General features: G+C 42.5%; 1 protein-coding gene across 1 annotated transcript in view; it reads right to left on the reverse strand.

The window, feature by feature from the left end:
• Window positions 1-16177, reverse strand: part of LOC123251810 (poly [ADP-ribose] polymerase tankyrase-1-like) — a gene marked incomplete at its 5' end in the record, with an annotated part of 207869 nt that overhangs the window by 21774 nt on the left and 169918 nt on the right. Inside the window, 6 exons of the mRNA XM_044681123.1 lie at window positions 3141-3223; window positions 3854-4091; window positions 6336-6524; window positions 12508-12617; window positions 13412-13631; window positions 15176-15341. Of these exons, the coding sequence (XP_044537058.1) occupies window positions 3141-3223; window positions 3854-4091; window positions 6336-6524; window positions 12508-12617; window positions 13412-13631; window positions 15176-15341 (1006 nt within the window). The remainder of the gene's footprint in view (window positions 1-3140; window positions 3224-3853; window positions 4092-6335; window positions 6525-12507; window positions 12618-13411; window positions 13632-15175; window positions 15342-16177) is intronic.

Genomic DNA, 16177 nt, shown 5'->3' on the forward strand with positions numbered 1-16177 from the left:
GGTATCAGAAGGCCTGAAGACAAGACAAACCTCATTTATCTATGGATGATGCCTAGAAAGCTGTGCACCAGGAAATAAAACTTGGAGATGGCAAAGATTCAACACAGGACATTGGAAATGGAAACAGAAAATAAAACTGAGACATTTAGCTCAAGGGCTTATGGATAACAAGAAAAAGGGATGTTTCAAATCACTAACTCCTTAACAATGATGGACAATGAGAAAAAAAGAAACACTGTTGATTTGAAAGTCACATGATATGGAAAACTACTATGTCATGACTTAAGGAGAAACTTGGCATATTGTTCCTAAGTCTCAGATGGCAAATTATTTAGTTTGACATTTTAAATACAATTATCAACAGTATTTGTTTACTTAAACTGAGGTCTCTCTAGTTAATCAAATAAAAATGTGCTTGAATCTTAACTTGGTATGTGTTGATTGTGACTTCTTCAAATGAGATCCATACATGGAAAGCTTAGCTATGGACAATTATACCAGGAGACAGATTACTCTTTTTTTTTTTTTTTTTAAATCCTTACCTTCTGTCTTGGAATTGATACTAGCTTTTGATTCCAAGGAAGGAGAATGGTAAGGGCTAGGCAACTAGGATTAAATGACTTGCCCAGGGTCATGAAGCTAGGAGGCCCTATATCTGAGGCCAGATCTGAACACAAGACTTCTTGCTTTCAGGCCTGGCTTTCTATCCATTAAGCTACTTAGCTGCCCCTACAACCATTTACTCTTAAGTATCTCATGAATCCAAGGGATAAGAGAGTAACGATGTATATTAAAAAGTTATATGTCGGTATGAGAAATCATTAAGCAGAAGGTAAAAACATAGAAGCAAGCTTCTCCACGAGAAAAAGAAGGGAGAAAGGAGAAAAATGCCAAAAGTAGGTCCTCTGCTGGAAGCATGTGCTGCAGGTACAGGGGAAGCATCTTTAATGCAGATTAGGGAAACGGTTCAGAGGCAAATTGGAGGGACGGCCTTAACAAAGCCACCAGTTTCAAAAGCTGCTAAAAAAACCAAAGAATTGAAACAACTACAGAATTTTCTGTGAATTCTCTCTTGGAATATAAATAAGGCAATAAGGGGTACGGTCACATCCTGACTAGCTAGCAAGGAGAAAAAAAAAAGCTCACTGAAATGGGAGCAATAGGAATGCTGAAAGAAAGCGTTCAATGACCATGTCATGCTCCATTTTACCAAATGAAGGAAATCCTGAGCACAGACACTCAATGGTACAAGGGAGAGAGGGCTGGATATGGAATCAGGAAGATATGAATTCAAAGCCTGCTTTAGGCACTTACTAGATGCGTGACCCTGAACCTTCCAGGGTGGAGATGAGAAACAAATGAGAAAATATATGCAAATCCTTTTGGTAACTATAAGGCTACTGAGATCCTAGCTAAGACAAATGCTAGCCATAGGAGACATGTACTTTTGGGTCTAGGAAAACTGATTTTTAAAGTTCAGATAAAAGGCAAAAATGGCATGCTAAAATGGTTAAGGTTAAGGTTAGGGTCAAGAGCAATGGGAGGTTCTCAAATTAAAATCCAACAAAGCAATCACAAATAACACTACTAAGGAATAAAACATGGCCACACTCAAATAAACCAATGGGACCTTGCAGGGAGCTGAGAACAAGGTGGAGGAGCCCAGCCAATAACAACTGAGAAAGGGGTGATGGAGGCTCAGAGGATCTGAATTGGAAGGGACCACAGACATAACATAGGCTGACTTCCCAGTATTTTTCATTAGGAAAGTGACTTTAGCCTTTAAGAGTATCAGAAAGACTAAAACAGAATGAGCTGAGCTTTATGGAAAACTTTCTGGACACGAAGAGGGAATATATTTAGCAGCAAGTTGTTTGACCCACTGCTTGGAGAGAGGAATGGTAAAACATCCCTGGGCAAGAAGGAAAGAAGTATGAATTATTTCACGCCCATCTCCGAGGACAAACTGAAAGAGGGAAATGATTCACACCCTCCACTTCCACAAAGAGTACATTTGCTCCTTTATACACGTCCGAGAGTCCAAACTTACTCTTTCCCAAGGTGCTGAGATAAGGTGCTGAGATAACTTGATGTCATCATGAAATCCCTTTCATTAACCTCTGATAAACCATAGAGAAGACAAGACACATGCAAAAAAAACTGAGAAAAACAACTCTCTAGATGTCCAAAAAAGGAAGGAAAGCTCAGCACTGATGAGCCAGATGCTTATTTTCCCTAACAAAAATGGAGAAAGATGGAGCTGCAAACTAGCAGGAGCCTTCCTAAGAAGGGCTATTGCACAACTCCCCTCATGACCCCTTTTTCTGTTGGCAGAATAAATGGCCTGGGAGATCACCCAAAGCCAGTGGGAGGCACCTGACAAAAGTCTTTCAGTACACAAAAGTGAACAAGATGGAGAACCAGGATTCAGTTAAGGGTGGTTATTGGTGGTCCTACTTCAGGATGGCTGGTTATTGGTGATCCTACTTCAGGACTCCATCATGGTTGGGAGGTTACCCACAAGCTCGGTTGATAGGTGCCAAGCTGAAATACAGATCATACCCAGCCAGGGTTGAACTCAGTGCAGAAGCCTCATCACCAGGAACCCTGACTATAAGAATGTATGATTCTGGCCGTAGCAAACAACATCGGTATCTAATAAATACCTCACAACAATGAAATCATGGTTCTTCAGGCAGTCATCTAGTGACCTAAAGAAGTTTCTTGTTGGTGCTCCAAAGGGCTCTCTTTGAATGAGCCTTCCTTAAAGGTACATCTGGGTTAACAGGCCAAGTTCTGGGTACTGAAGCTTTGAGGAAAGGTATTGTCAAGAGGAGGCTGGTGAGGAGACTTTGGATGGTGCCATAGAAAGGGCTCTCCAGAGGGAATTACCTCATCCTCCTGATTTGTAGACATATTCACCAACAGTTTAGATTGGAACACAGTGTCTGCTAATTGTGGAGATGACTTTCTATAGGAAGCTGCTTGAAGCCTATTAACTTGTTTTAGCATTTTTAATTGGTTGCTTGAGGAAAATGAGCAGAAATCCAAAATGAAAGAAGAGGCCAGCTGTGAATGAGCACACAGGAGAAATCCTCCACCAAACCCTACATGGCGCTGCTGAGCAAGACCCTTCTTACCTGTTCCGTTTCAAATATGTCCCGGAGGTGTTCAAGGCCCAGGCTTTTGAGGAACTGGCTGATATTCATGTCAAGACCTGTCACTGTAACAACACAAACGTGGGAAGGTCTCTTAGCAGGGATCTGGCCATTTCCAACAAACGCTGCAGGTTCATTCTAAGTTGTGGAATTAGGGCTGTATCACCCACTTTGCAGAGCCCAGAAGCCACAGATGGATTCTAGCAGGCCCCATGGAACTAAACACATACAAGAGTTCCATGGAAAATTTTTGTGCAGCAAGTATGGTGTTTGTGTTCACCCTTATTTATAACTGTTGGTTTTAACCTACGTCACACAGCCCGACCACGGTAAATACACATTTCCTAACTGGCTTAGGACCACTAAGCTCACATTTTTGCTGCCCGACACACAGTAAATCATCAAAAATCCTCTCTAAACTAACTTTAAACATCGAGGATTGCCCAGAAGATACCAGTAACCAGTAACACTGGCCTCCAAGTTATTGGAAGATAGATATGACTGAGAAGAGTAGAGTCCCCAAGAGGCCTGGCAGCTGAAGACGCTCAGGAAACAGCTTCTTATTAGGCATTCACTACATATACTACTTTCCAGACAGGAAAAAGACAGACAGGAAAAGCTAAAAAAAAAAAAAAAAAAAATTCCAGAATATCCACTGGGAAAGGAGAAGGACTTTCCCACTCATGTCAACTTACCTTCCCCTTCTTTCCTTTGTGCCCCTGCTGCTCCATCCCCAGCATTGGAAGTCCCTCCTACTGCTAACTCTGCCAAAGGGCCGGCAAGGTTGTCTAGGCTGCTCGCGGCAGAAAGACAGGATGGGGTGGAGGCTGGAGAGATGAGTGAGGCACTCACGACAGTAGCTTGAGGCTTGAAACACGTCGGCAAAGCCTCTGGGGGCATGGCATCGATCAGCAGAGCTCGGATGTCATCAGCCTACAAAAGAATAGACATCTGGGATTTCAGAAGCCAATCTTCCTTCCCTCAGCAGGACACTACTCCTGGCTTAGTTCTTGGCCAGCGCCTGGCCCCACTTGCCTCTCGTCTGTCTGTCTGTCTCTGTGCTTCTTGCTTGTGCAATCTCTCTTTTCCTTTAGCAGTTTGTTTTGGTAGAAAAGCTGTCTCTGTGGAGGAGCTCTCTAAGGGATCATGATGACTGCTTCCATTTTGGAGTTCAAGGGAATGAACCTTCACTTTTTTCACTGGACACTAAGATCATCTATAACTATCAGTTTTCTCTTAAGTGAGCACAATAACTGTGGTGTTCCAATTTCAGTTTTAGTAATTCAATATATCTTAAAATACAAGTTTTTTATTTGGTCAGTTTCTTTATTAAACTGAAGAGAAAATATCATTTCAAAAGACCATAAGTTATTTTGACTTAGTTGTTTAGGCCAACATCCAAGAGCTTTTTATCTTCTCTAAGGTGATAGAGTGAAATTGATCAGTTAGAATGCATGAAGAATAGAATTTTTTGATTAAGTCAAGATTCAGTGGAAAACATTTTAAAAATCATTTTTTACAAAAGTTTCTTTAGTACCTCAATGAACTTTCTTGCCTTGAACTAATTTTGCCTTTCTTTGATGACTGCAGCTCTCAGCTGTAGTCAGCATCTCCTAAATCATCAATATTTTAAATATAGACCAAGAGGGAATCACATGGAATGCTCTGGGAATTGTGTGAACTAAACTGACTCCATCTTGTAAAGCTGACTCCATTTTGACATTTTGGTTTCATTTTTTACCCTCCCCACCAGCCAACTGTGGGAATTGGGCAAAAAATTGGGAAAGTCCTGAAACTTCCTTTTTCCTTCTGTGCGTTTTGAAATGCTTTAAACCCAGGGAGATGACACCTCCCAAGATTCTCTACCTTAACTTCCTCAGACATATGCCACTTCCTTTGTGGGAGGTGTCTGAGAAAGTATAAAAAGAAAGAGAGACCTCGGATTTTGGCACCTTTTTCCTGCAATGGAGGAGAGAGTGCCTTTTTCCTCAGAGAGAGACTTTTGCCCTGGAGATCTAACTTCTAGCTTTCCCAAACCTTTCTTTTCCTAACCTAAAATAAACCCACCTTAATATCCCTATAGTCTAGCCCAGTGATGGGCAAACTATGGCCCGCGGGCCAGATGCAGCCCCCTGAAATGTTCTGTGTGACTTTGAGACATTAATCCTAATCTGACTAATACAATGAGCAGGATGGATACAATACAATGAAACTTGGAAAGAGTTGCCTTAGAAACAGACTGACAGATGAGCATTTCCCTTCCTTTGGCTTCCTCTTTAAAAAGTCTGCCCATCACTGGTCTAGCCTGATTTTGTTCTGCTCCTAAGGGCTCAGGTTAATTTCCCCACTGGGGTTGGGGGCTACCCCCCCACCTATCTTCCTTCCCTTCTCCCATCAACCTTCCTCCCTTTTTTATCAACAATTCACTTCCCAACTCAGAAAGTCCCTAATCTTTTCTCTAATAAGAAATTAGAAGACTTAATCTCACAACCTGGTTTATATCTCATTTATTATTTCTATATAATGTATAAAGATCTGTGTAAAAGTCTTTATTTGAGGTCCAGTGCCTGCTGGGGGGACCTAATCCCAATTTGTTGTGCAACTGTGCACCCTGACAGCAACATGCTTAAAAGCTCAAACCTCTGCTTCCTCAGTTATTTCAGATTTCACTCACCACAATGTGTACCGAACACATAATATGGGGCTATAAATTGGTGTCTGGTGGAGCAAATAACTACTACTAGCCTCTTTTTGGTTTTGCCTTACTTATTCAAGTCCCATAAAAAATTCCAGTTGGCTAAATTCATAGGTTTACTGTTCTTATTGACAAATTTTAACATTAACAAAAAAGAAATGTTCAAAGAAAGTTGGTCTCTGTTCTAAATTGCCACTATTAAAAAAAGAGAAAGCAAACTAGATAATCACCAGTGCTTGGGATTGTGGACCACCAGAAGCCCCAAAACAAGAGACACAAATTGAAGCTTTAAGGTGGGTAGGACACTGCATTTGGAATCAAAAGACCTACCTGGGTTTTAAGCCTGGTACTATGTGACTTGGGGCAAGTCACTTTGCCTCTTTGGGGTCTCAGTTTTCTCCTTTGTAAAATGAGAACTTAGACATTGATCCTTGAAGTCCCTTCCAAAAATAAATAGAAGATGCAGTGAAATACAAACTTACTGTTGCAAGGTCTAAAGGTGTCTGCCCTTCTTGGTTCTTCATGGTTGGATCTGCACCGTGGGCTAAAAGCAGGGCACACAGTTGTGTTCTTCCTTTCTGGGCTGCTTCATGCAATGGAGTGAAGGCCCATTTATCTGTAGCGTTCACACATGTATTATATTTGATCAGCAATGCTGCTATGTCCACATGCTGCCAACAAAACAAAACAAAACACCAAACAAAAAGAATGAAATCAATAACAATAGAGGACACCTGTCCTGGATCAGCCCCTTCACCTCAATCTTTTTCTTGGCTCTAAGTTGGCCTGGAGTCTCTCCTTTGCTTATCACCCTTTACTCTCCTCAGTGGACTCTAACCATTCCACCTTCTAACTCAGGTATAGAGGCCTCTCTCATTTTAGTCTATTCCAGGGGTCGGCAACATATGGCTCTTGAGCCATATCTGGCTCCACTTCCTGACGGCCAGTCCGGGCAGAGCCCCGGGATGTGCCCCAGGGGGCCCTTCAGCCCCTGCCCCATATTCCAGTGCCTTCCGCAGGCATTTATGGCTCTCACGGCCAAAAAGGTTGCCGACCATTGGTCTATTCGCACCATCTGACTTCCTTATCACACACCTCCCAGTATTTCTTTATGTAGCCAGAGCACTGGCTTTATGGCATCTGAAAGTTGGAAGTGATCTCAGACAACCCAACTCAGACATGAAAAGAATTCCCACTCTAACATACAAGAAGGCACTTAATCTCTGTCTGCTTGAAGATGCCCAAGGAGGGGTGACTCATCTCTCCACTTTGGGACACCTCTAAGAGTCATTTTCCCTGACATCCAGCTGAAACGGGAATCTTGATCACTTTCACCCACGATTCCTGGTTCTTTCAACACTTCAACTGCTTCTCATGTATGAATCAAACTTCCTATCACAAAAATCTAGGGAGTTAGAACTGGGCAGTCCCTTGAATCCATACCAAAACAAGAATCTTCTCTCCTGTAAACATTAAAAATCTTCATTTGAACTGCACTTAAAGACCTCAAACCTCTGAAGGAAGCAAGCCTATCACACTTTTGGATAACTAAATGTTTGAAAGTGTAAGGTAAGGTTTTGCAAGATTGCAAAAGTTTTCTTCCTTCTATCAAGCTTGTTTTTGCTTCCTGCCATTTGCAGGGATATCAGGACCTACCCTTCAAGATCACTTGCCTTTCTGCTATCCACCTCCCCCCACAGAAGAGCAACCCCTTGGACTTGGACCTCCAGAGACATCAAAACCTCTTCCCACCCAGGGAAAGTAACCTGATTTCTCTATATCTGCCAGCATTGCTCTTGTCTAGCCATCTACCAGGGAAGCAGAGTCTACTCTGACACACACACACACAGACCAACATCCTTCATTTTGGCTTTTACCTCTTGCTTAGGCAACAAACATCAAATGACAGTATTACTATTACTAGACATGGCATGACTCTGCTTGCCCTTCCAGTGACTGCCAAGGCCAGACTCCCTTTCTGGGCTATCATTCCTGGCACACAAGGTATCCTTATAGGAGAATGAACGTCAACTGTGTAACAACTTTGTATACACCACAGAGTATAGCACAAAGCAGGTACTTAATAAGGGCCGGTTGGTTGAAGTTGTCCTTGGCTGCCTAGGGTTGGGACTGAGTCATTCCACCCTCTGTCTTGTGTCCTTCAGGCTTAATGTCCCTAGTTCCTCCAAATGATTTTCATATAGATTCTCTACAGGTGCCAAGAATTACATACAAAACTCCCCACTTCTACTCTACAAAATATTGCATTACCCATTAGCAGTCAGAAGTGAGTTGTGTTGGCATAATGATGTCCATGTAACTATGAATGGAACACATACAATCTTGGTCATCAACATTCCCTCATTTATCTTTAGTCTCTCTCTGCTATTGGCTATTTCTTTATTGCTTACAAATTTGCCCATTTTCCCTTCACACTAAAAAAAACCCCCAAACCTCATTTGACCCATCTTTCCCTGTTAACTATTTTCCTTTATCTCTTGACCCTTTTGTGATTAAATTCCTGAGGCCACCTACAAAAGGTGCTACCATTTCTTCTCATTCTCTTAACTCTTCTGATTTCCACCCTCATCATTCAGCCAAACTACTCTCTACAAAGTCACTAATATCCCTTAATTCTCCATTCTAATGGTCTTTTCTCAGTCCTCATCCTTCTGGACTCTTCTGCAGCCTCTAACACTATCCCCTTCTCCTTGACACTAATTTTCCATGATATTTATATTTATTTCCCTGGTTCTCCTTCCTACCTTTCTGAATGCTCCTTCTTGGGCTCCTTTGCTGGATCTTCATCCAGGTCTCACCCATTACCAAGGTTCTATCCTGAGCCTTCCTCCCTAGTGACCTCATTGACCTCTATGGATTCATCAATGCCTTCCCAATGCTGGTGATGCCTGGATCTACTTATCTGTCCCTAACTGTTTTGCTGAATTCTAGTCTTTGATCGTTAGCTGTCTACTGGGTACCTTGAAGTGAATGTACTGGAGACATCTTGAATTTGACATAGCCTAAAAGGAACTCATGATCTTGATCTTGCACCCCCAGATCCTCCCCCTTCCAAACTTTTGTGCCACCAGCCTCTAAATGCTAGCACCTTCTTTAGGAAAATGGTTGTCCAGCCAAACTGCCTGAGATAGGTGACAATAAACAATTAGTATTCTTGGGAGCCCAGATGTCTCAACAGCAAAAATCTACCTAAGTGCACTATCATCAAGTTCATATGTTTCCATCTGGTCCACAAGAATAGCAAGTAAGCCTTATCACAGAGTGGCGGGCATACATGTTCAGGCCATGTAAGCCCAGCAAAAACACCCAATCAGGTTAGTCCAGCATGACCTGACAACTATTACTGAGTAAGACACACTTGCAATCTTGATGATTGCCACACCCTTTTCTAGAGGTTTTCTAACCATGCCTTGCACAACAGAATCTAGAATCTTACCAGCAATCTAAGTTCCCCAAGCCATCAATAATCTTGCCAACTCAAGTATTCCCTTCTTTCCTTTCCCAAAGTGGAACATGTGTGCTCTAGGATCTGCCTCCTCTCTTGGATGTGGCCCAAAAGCCACACTTGCCATTTCATTTAGACCAGGGGGCTTCAACTCTAAAAGTGGAGTTGGTGTGCCCTAATGATTTCCTTGGTACTGATGCCTCATTAGTTCTACTATTTTTGTTCTATCCTTGGATTAGTTTTCTTGGCAGAGATTTAAAAAAAAAAAAAAAAAAAGCAAGAGCAGAGCTGAGCAGCTTCTCCCCATTGTCAGTTATCACTTGCTGCATCTGTGGCAGAGGTGCCAGAGGTCTGTTTCTTTTCCTCAATACAGCTAAAAAGCCCAACCCTTTCTGCTTTCCTCAGTTCATTCTGAGTAGGAGCCCCCAAAGTAATCCTCCTTAACAGCGAAAAAGCAAGTCTTAAAAAAAGAGCCAATTGTAAAATCCTGGCTAAAAGCACATTCCAGCCCCAATCTCTCAGTCAAGTAGTAGGATGGGCTGAACTTAAGTTTTAGCTGAACTAATAAATTTAAAGGTGCTTACTTCCCTCATCAAAAATGCTCTTTGCTCTTTAATAAAGAAAGATGGTGAAGGGACGTTTCTGTAGGGAAGCTGCTTCAGGTTGAATCTCCCCAAAGCTATCATATCTTTAGAGGAGCTGTCCAGCAGTATAGCTATCACATCATCTAATCAGACCAAGAATGGCCATTCTACATTCATCAGGCTCCCTGCTCATCATCAAAGCATGAAGAAAGTCTGGCAGTCACTGTTTTCAGCTTAGTTTCAGAATGGCCTCAACTGACGGATGGGAAAAGGCAGAAGTGGGATGGGGATACTATTATGTAGCAGATAAAGACTGACAAGAAGGGTTTCAAGAGGGGTTTCCAAATAATCTGAAGCACAAACACACACACACACATTCCTGGGGATTACAGAAGGCATACACGGTACTGGAAGGAGTACGAGTAAGGTATATAAGTGGTTATTTAGCAAACCATTAATAACAAGTATTATTCAGGAAATACTTGGTAGGCCAGCTAGGCTATTCCCTCTAGAACCATGTTCATGAACACGAGTGCCAAAGGAGGCTGCTCCTCTCCCCCTCTCTGTGTGCCTAAGGACATTTCTCACATGATCTATCCCTCTGCCCAGCAGCCCAATGGGAACACTTCTTCCCTCCCCTGTCTGGGGTAAGGGGGCAGCTCACATGTGGTGTGAGGGTGCAGTTTGGGCACTTGGTGTCTAAAAGGTTCACCATACTTTAGAATAATACTTTAGAATAATACTTTAGCACAGTTCCCTTCTCCCCTCGGTAAGGGGTTAAGCTGGCTTGCTGTCATCCCTCTGCTGGCTCTGTTGCAGACTTTCTGGAAATAAAAACCATTCTGTTTCCCTTTCTCCCCCTATCTACTTCAGCTTCCTTTGTCTCTTCCTGTTAAAATGTAAGCTTCTTAAAGCTAGAGCACCAACTTTTTTCTTGGGTTTCTATTCCAGTGCTTGGCATATAGCAAGCACTTAGCAAATAATGCTTGTTTCCTCCGTTCTATTTTTCTGAAGTTTTCTTACTTGCCCAACCCAAAACAGGACTGCCTCCTCCACATAAATGTAAATGCCCATTCAGACTTGCCTTCCCTATAGACATTACATTAGACTGGATTTCCCACAACAAAGGGAAATCTGAGTAGAAGGGAAGATGGCAGGGCTTAGAGCTCCCTTTGAAAGATCTAAGCTTAATTCTATCAGAAGCAGCTGATTCTTGTGCTGAGGACTCCAGGTGCTTTTAAGTAGTAGCAGGGCCTCAGATGAGTGGCTGCTACCTGGTGGTGCTCCTCTTATTGGGCACTGCCCAGAGAAAGGGCAGCTACATTCATGTTCTACCTCTTTAAGCTCCTAATATTAAATTTGGGTTCCATGAGAATTTTGGCTGAGACTGTGATGAAACTACCAATTTATAGGGAGGCCTTTTGTTTTTTTTTGTTTGTTTGTTTTTTTAAAAGGACATAGGACTTCCAAGGTGAGAGGGAACCCGCATGCCAATGTACTTGTGCACCTATTCTAGTCTTGGGGAGCTCTCTGGGGGCCCTGAGAATGAAGTGACCTTTTCTGAACTCAACAGCCCCTCTGTGGGAATGATGGGACTTACACCATGGTCTTCCTGACTGGGGTCAGCTCCCTCTTTAGAGGGGAAGTGCTGGCAATCAGCAGGGAGGCATTCATCTCACAGACACAGCCAAGACCATTATGTTACTAGCACACAAAGGGGGAGAAAAGCTATGAGATTTCACAGAATTTGGGCCAGGTCACCTAAGCTGTGCCTCCAGTGTGCTGAGGTTACTTGGGCGTTTGAAAGATACTGGCAACAGCTGATACCCCACTGACTTTCATGATCCATTTGAATGGATAAAAGGCAAGCAGCAACTTTCCAACTGAGAGATGATCAAGATAAAACACAAACTGATTTTAGGTACAAACACTGTTTCAATCAAGAGTTATTTAGTTATTCAGCAACACATATGTACGAGGTGCTGAGTACCTGCCTCCCAGGGAAGGCATGGAGCACTGGAACAGGCAAACTCAGGGTCTCTGTCCACATGTCCACAGTCAGGTTACAGACTAAAGACAAAACACCCACACAAAACAATGAAGAAAATCAAAAGGTGAGGCTGCTTTTTGTTGAACAACTAACATGGTCCACTATAGCCAGCTGGTTCAGCTATCTTCTCACTGACTCCCCCTATCATTGTATCTACACTTATATTCCAGGGTCTCTCACCTTTGGAACCACAGTGATCAATAGTGCCATTGTTCCTGGAAAGGGAATGCCAAACTACTCCATAATGGCTCCACTTCACATTGTCTCATCACTTTCCAAACCAAAGCATTCCTCCCAGGCCACCACTCTCTTACATGCCATTTCTGCCTCCTCTCTCCTGTAATGAAAGCTGTTCAGGAGTAAGGACCAAAAAAAATAAAATAAAATAAAATAAAAGAGCATGGGCCATCCTACTTTTGTATTTATATCTGTAGCACTTAGTCTGACATCCAGTAGACCCACAACAAATGCCCATCCATCCATCCATCCATCCATCCAAAGACAATAAGGATCTAAGTAATGAGTGGCAATGCCATGATCTCTCCTCTGCTTACCCCATAGGATGCAGCGTTATGTAAAGGAATAAGGCCTCCTTTGTCTTGAGCATTAACATCAGCTCCGTGTTCTAAAAGGTATTCTGCTACTTCCAGGTTATTGTAACCTGCTGTAGGAATGAAAAGGGAGGACATCAGAACAACATTTAATTGGGAGAATGAGGAAGAGGAGGATTGGGGGGGGGGGGGTGCATTTAAAGAATGAATAAGTGTATGAGCTTTCTGAGATAAATATCTCTTTCTGACACATTCCTTCTTTCAGGGAGAAGGCAATACTGACAGAGTTGAGAATTCTGATAGTTTGCTGACATTATTGGATTTATCTCTTGCAACCATTTTCTCTTCTCCATCAAGAAGGACCCTAGCCTAGTGGTCTAGATCAGGCCCTTATGACCTCTCTTCTGGTGTGAGACCACGAATAGTTATGATTAAAGCACCTAGAGCTATGTGCCAGCCAGGATGCTAAGAGCTGGAAAAACAAAGAAGGGAAAATGGTTGCCCTTGTTCTAATGCAAGAAACTGCCTACAATCAATTGGACCTAGTACAGGGTCACAGACAAAGGTGGAGATGAAATGAAAGTAGCACCTTCTGGAGCATCTGCTGAATTCAAGTATTTACTGAGAAGCAACAGGGAACTATAAACAAAGAACTAGCTCTAAAAGCAGGAAGGAGACCCTGGGTTTCGGGCTCATCACATCTGCCTGGGTAATTTCTCCTTAGGGGTCCCAGGAATATTCTGTGACAAACCTATCCTAGGATACAGTCTCCTCATAGGCTATTTCCTGCACCAGAAAACCAAAAGACTGGCCTAGGAAGTCTGGCATAGGCAGAGTAAATCAGCCAGACCAAGGCAGTGGGAGGAGAGAAGGCCTGATTGAGCCCAGGCTGGGGTGTGATGCTCACCTGCCAGGTGCAGCGGGGTTGAGTTTCTACCCTGGGTGTCTCTGCAGTTGATGTTGTCGGGAGTGCACAGCTTCTGCACCCGGGCCAGGCAGCCTTTTTTGGCAGCATCCAGCAGGGCAGCATCTCCTCGGAGTAAGTCCTGGATGTCAGTGTCTCCTTCCTTCACCAAGTCTAAAGGTGTGTTGCCATCTCGGTTCTTCTTAGTTGGGTCTGCTCCATGCTAGCAAGGAGGAAGAAAGCACAAGCCCACTGAGGGTTGGCCCATCAAAATCTTTTTCTGCTGCTTTTTTTTGCTTTTGTTCCTAACTAGAAAAAACTGTGCCTTTCCCAAATCTACTCTCTATTCTCTTCACATCCTCCTGGGAAATTCACCCTTTACAATCCTTGCTGCTCTTTGAATGTACCATAGGAACACATGGGAAATGCCCACCACAAGACCACTGCTCTCTCTCACTCCAGCCCAAATATCTCAATTAAACTTGAAGTTCCAACCTGTCTCTGGCTCTTCCCTCCCTGCTGGGTGACTGACCCTGGACAGGTCACTTTATTGATTTTGATTTCAGTTTCCTCATCTAAAAAGAGGATATTAACTGGACCTCTTGAGGCTGTTGTGAGATCAAAGGAGAGAGCAATGTCAACCTCTTTGCAACTTGTGGAATGTTAACAGAAGCTATTAGCACTGTTAGCACCAACTCAAAGAGGAGCTTCCTCCTCTGCCCCAAGCATCAGTGATTGAGAGGAGACATTTTCCTAGAATGTGGCTCCCTGAGGCTTCCTATGGCTTATTCTTCCTGGGAACAGCATAAATGCTGAATACTAAATAAGAGCCCACCAAAAGAAATGATCATGTTCCTTGACCACCAACTCCCTAGCCAAATTTTCCTCAGTGACCATTCCCTCCATTTGAGTTACCTAAATGGAGTTTCCTGTGTTTTGTTTCTGTGGAAATCCACATAACTAGAAATTGGAGTCAGGGATCCATCATTCCAAGCAGGCACCAAGATAACTTATTTTCCTTACCATCCCACCCAGAGGATTAAGGATTAACAAAAATCAAGATTCTTGGCTGCCATGGAAACATGAAGCTGACCAGGAAGCTTTAAATGCACCAAAAGTTTGATAGCCATTTTTTATGGGAAGATTCAGATGAATTTGTGAAGGTATACCCCGCTTCCCAACCTTCAGTCTGTTTATAAAAGCATGGAAGTAGGAGATAGGGCATGGGAGAGTCTACTTTTGACTAAAGTCAAATGGAAAAGTCATATAAGTGTCTAAAATGCTCACTCTTTATTGAAAGGGCCAGACTTTCAGAGTTATCTAATTTCTAGTTTCTCTTTACATACATGCATGTTGTAAATAATTTATTCCTCTAATAGGAGACTTATTATCAGTTTCTTGTTCCAAAAAGAATTAGAATAAGATCTACAAGAATTTGATTTAATATCATGCTTATGAGTATGAAGGAAGCAATGAGAGTAAACTCAATTACAGTTTAGGCAACCAATATGAAAAGTTAAACTTGATTTTGTTGGGTAGTTTCAGGAGCAGAAATTTTCTGGTATTTATATTAAGAGACAGAAGTTGAGAACAAAACTACAAGCAACATGATACCATAATAAAAATGCTTCTATAATTTAAAATAGATGCAAATTTTACAGAAAACATGCTTTGAAAAAAATCAAAATACATAGTAAGCATCTGAAATATCATAAAAGTAACAGCCCACCTAATAACTTGTGACTAAATGACACCAGGCAGGCATACCTTTAAGAGAAGCTTACAGATCTCATATTTTCCTTTAGCAGCTGCTTCATGCAGAGGTGTAAATTTCCATAGGTCAGCAACATTGACAGACGCTCCATGTCTCACTAAGAGCTCTGCCACTTCATAGTGGCCATAGGAGCAGGCATTGTGGAGGGGCACCAAGCCACTGTTTGGGGGGAAAAAAGCCTTTTCAAATTCATAGAACTAAAAGAAAGCTTCTCAACTACTATACATATATGTAGAATACATACATATATAACAGACATATACACAGAATAGTCAGAAGGAATCTCAGCAACTGTTGTTCTCATTTTACAGATGAGGAAATTGGGGCCCAGGAAGGTTAAAGTGACCAAGGTCACAGAGTTGTTTTTATTTTTTTTTTATTTTTTTTTTTAAACCCTTGTACTTTGGTGTATTGTCTCATAGGTGGAAGACTGGTAAGGGTGGGCAATGGGGGTCAAGTGACTTGCCCAGGGTCACACAGCTGGGAAGTGGCTGAGGCCGGGTTTGAATCTAGGACCTCCTGTCTCTAGGCCTGACTCTCACTCCACTGAGCTACCCAGCTGCCCCCCACAGAGTTTTTTTGTAAGGGTTAGAGGCAGGATTTGAATCCAGGTCCTCAGAGTTGACAGCCAGGGCTCTTTCCACTGGGTTGGATTCTTTGTTTTTCACGATCCTTTCTATGTCAGATGGCTCTAAAATAAAGATTATTCATTATTATGCTCATTGACTTTAAAGCTAAATTTTAAAAAATTCTTTCTGGTTCTCCAAGTTTCCAAGGAAAAGTTATTACTCTTGTTAAAAACAATCAGGTCTACAATGGAAGCCAGTTTGATCCATCACTGGCCAATATGGCTGCTGCTGGCCCCTCCCCGCTTTATTCTGTAGACTCCTCAGTACCTCCTTTCTGCCACTTCTCCTGGACAGCCAATGTGTGGCCCCTTGCCCTCTTGGTTTAGTTTCCATGAGCTACTATTTAATTCTCTGGACCATGGCGCT

The sequence above is a fragment of the Gracilinanus agilis genome, chromosome 6 (assembly GCF_016433145.1).
Source record: "Gracilinanus agilis isolate LMUSP501 chromosome 6, AgileGrace, whole genome shotgun sequence".
Lineage (NCBI taxonomy): Eukaryota > Metazoa > Chordata > Mammalia > Didelphimorphia > Didelphidae > Gracilinanus > Gracilinanus agilis.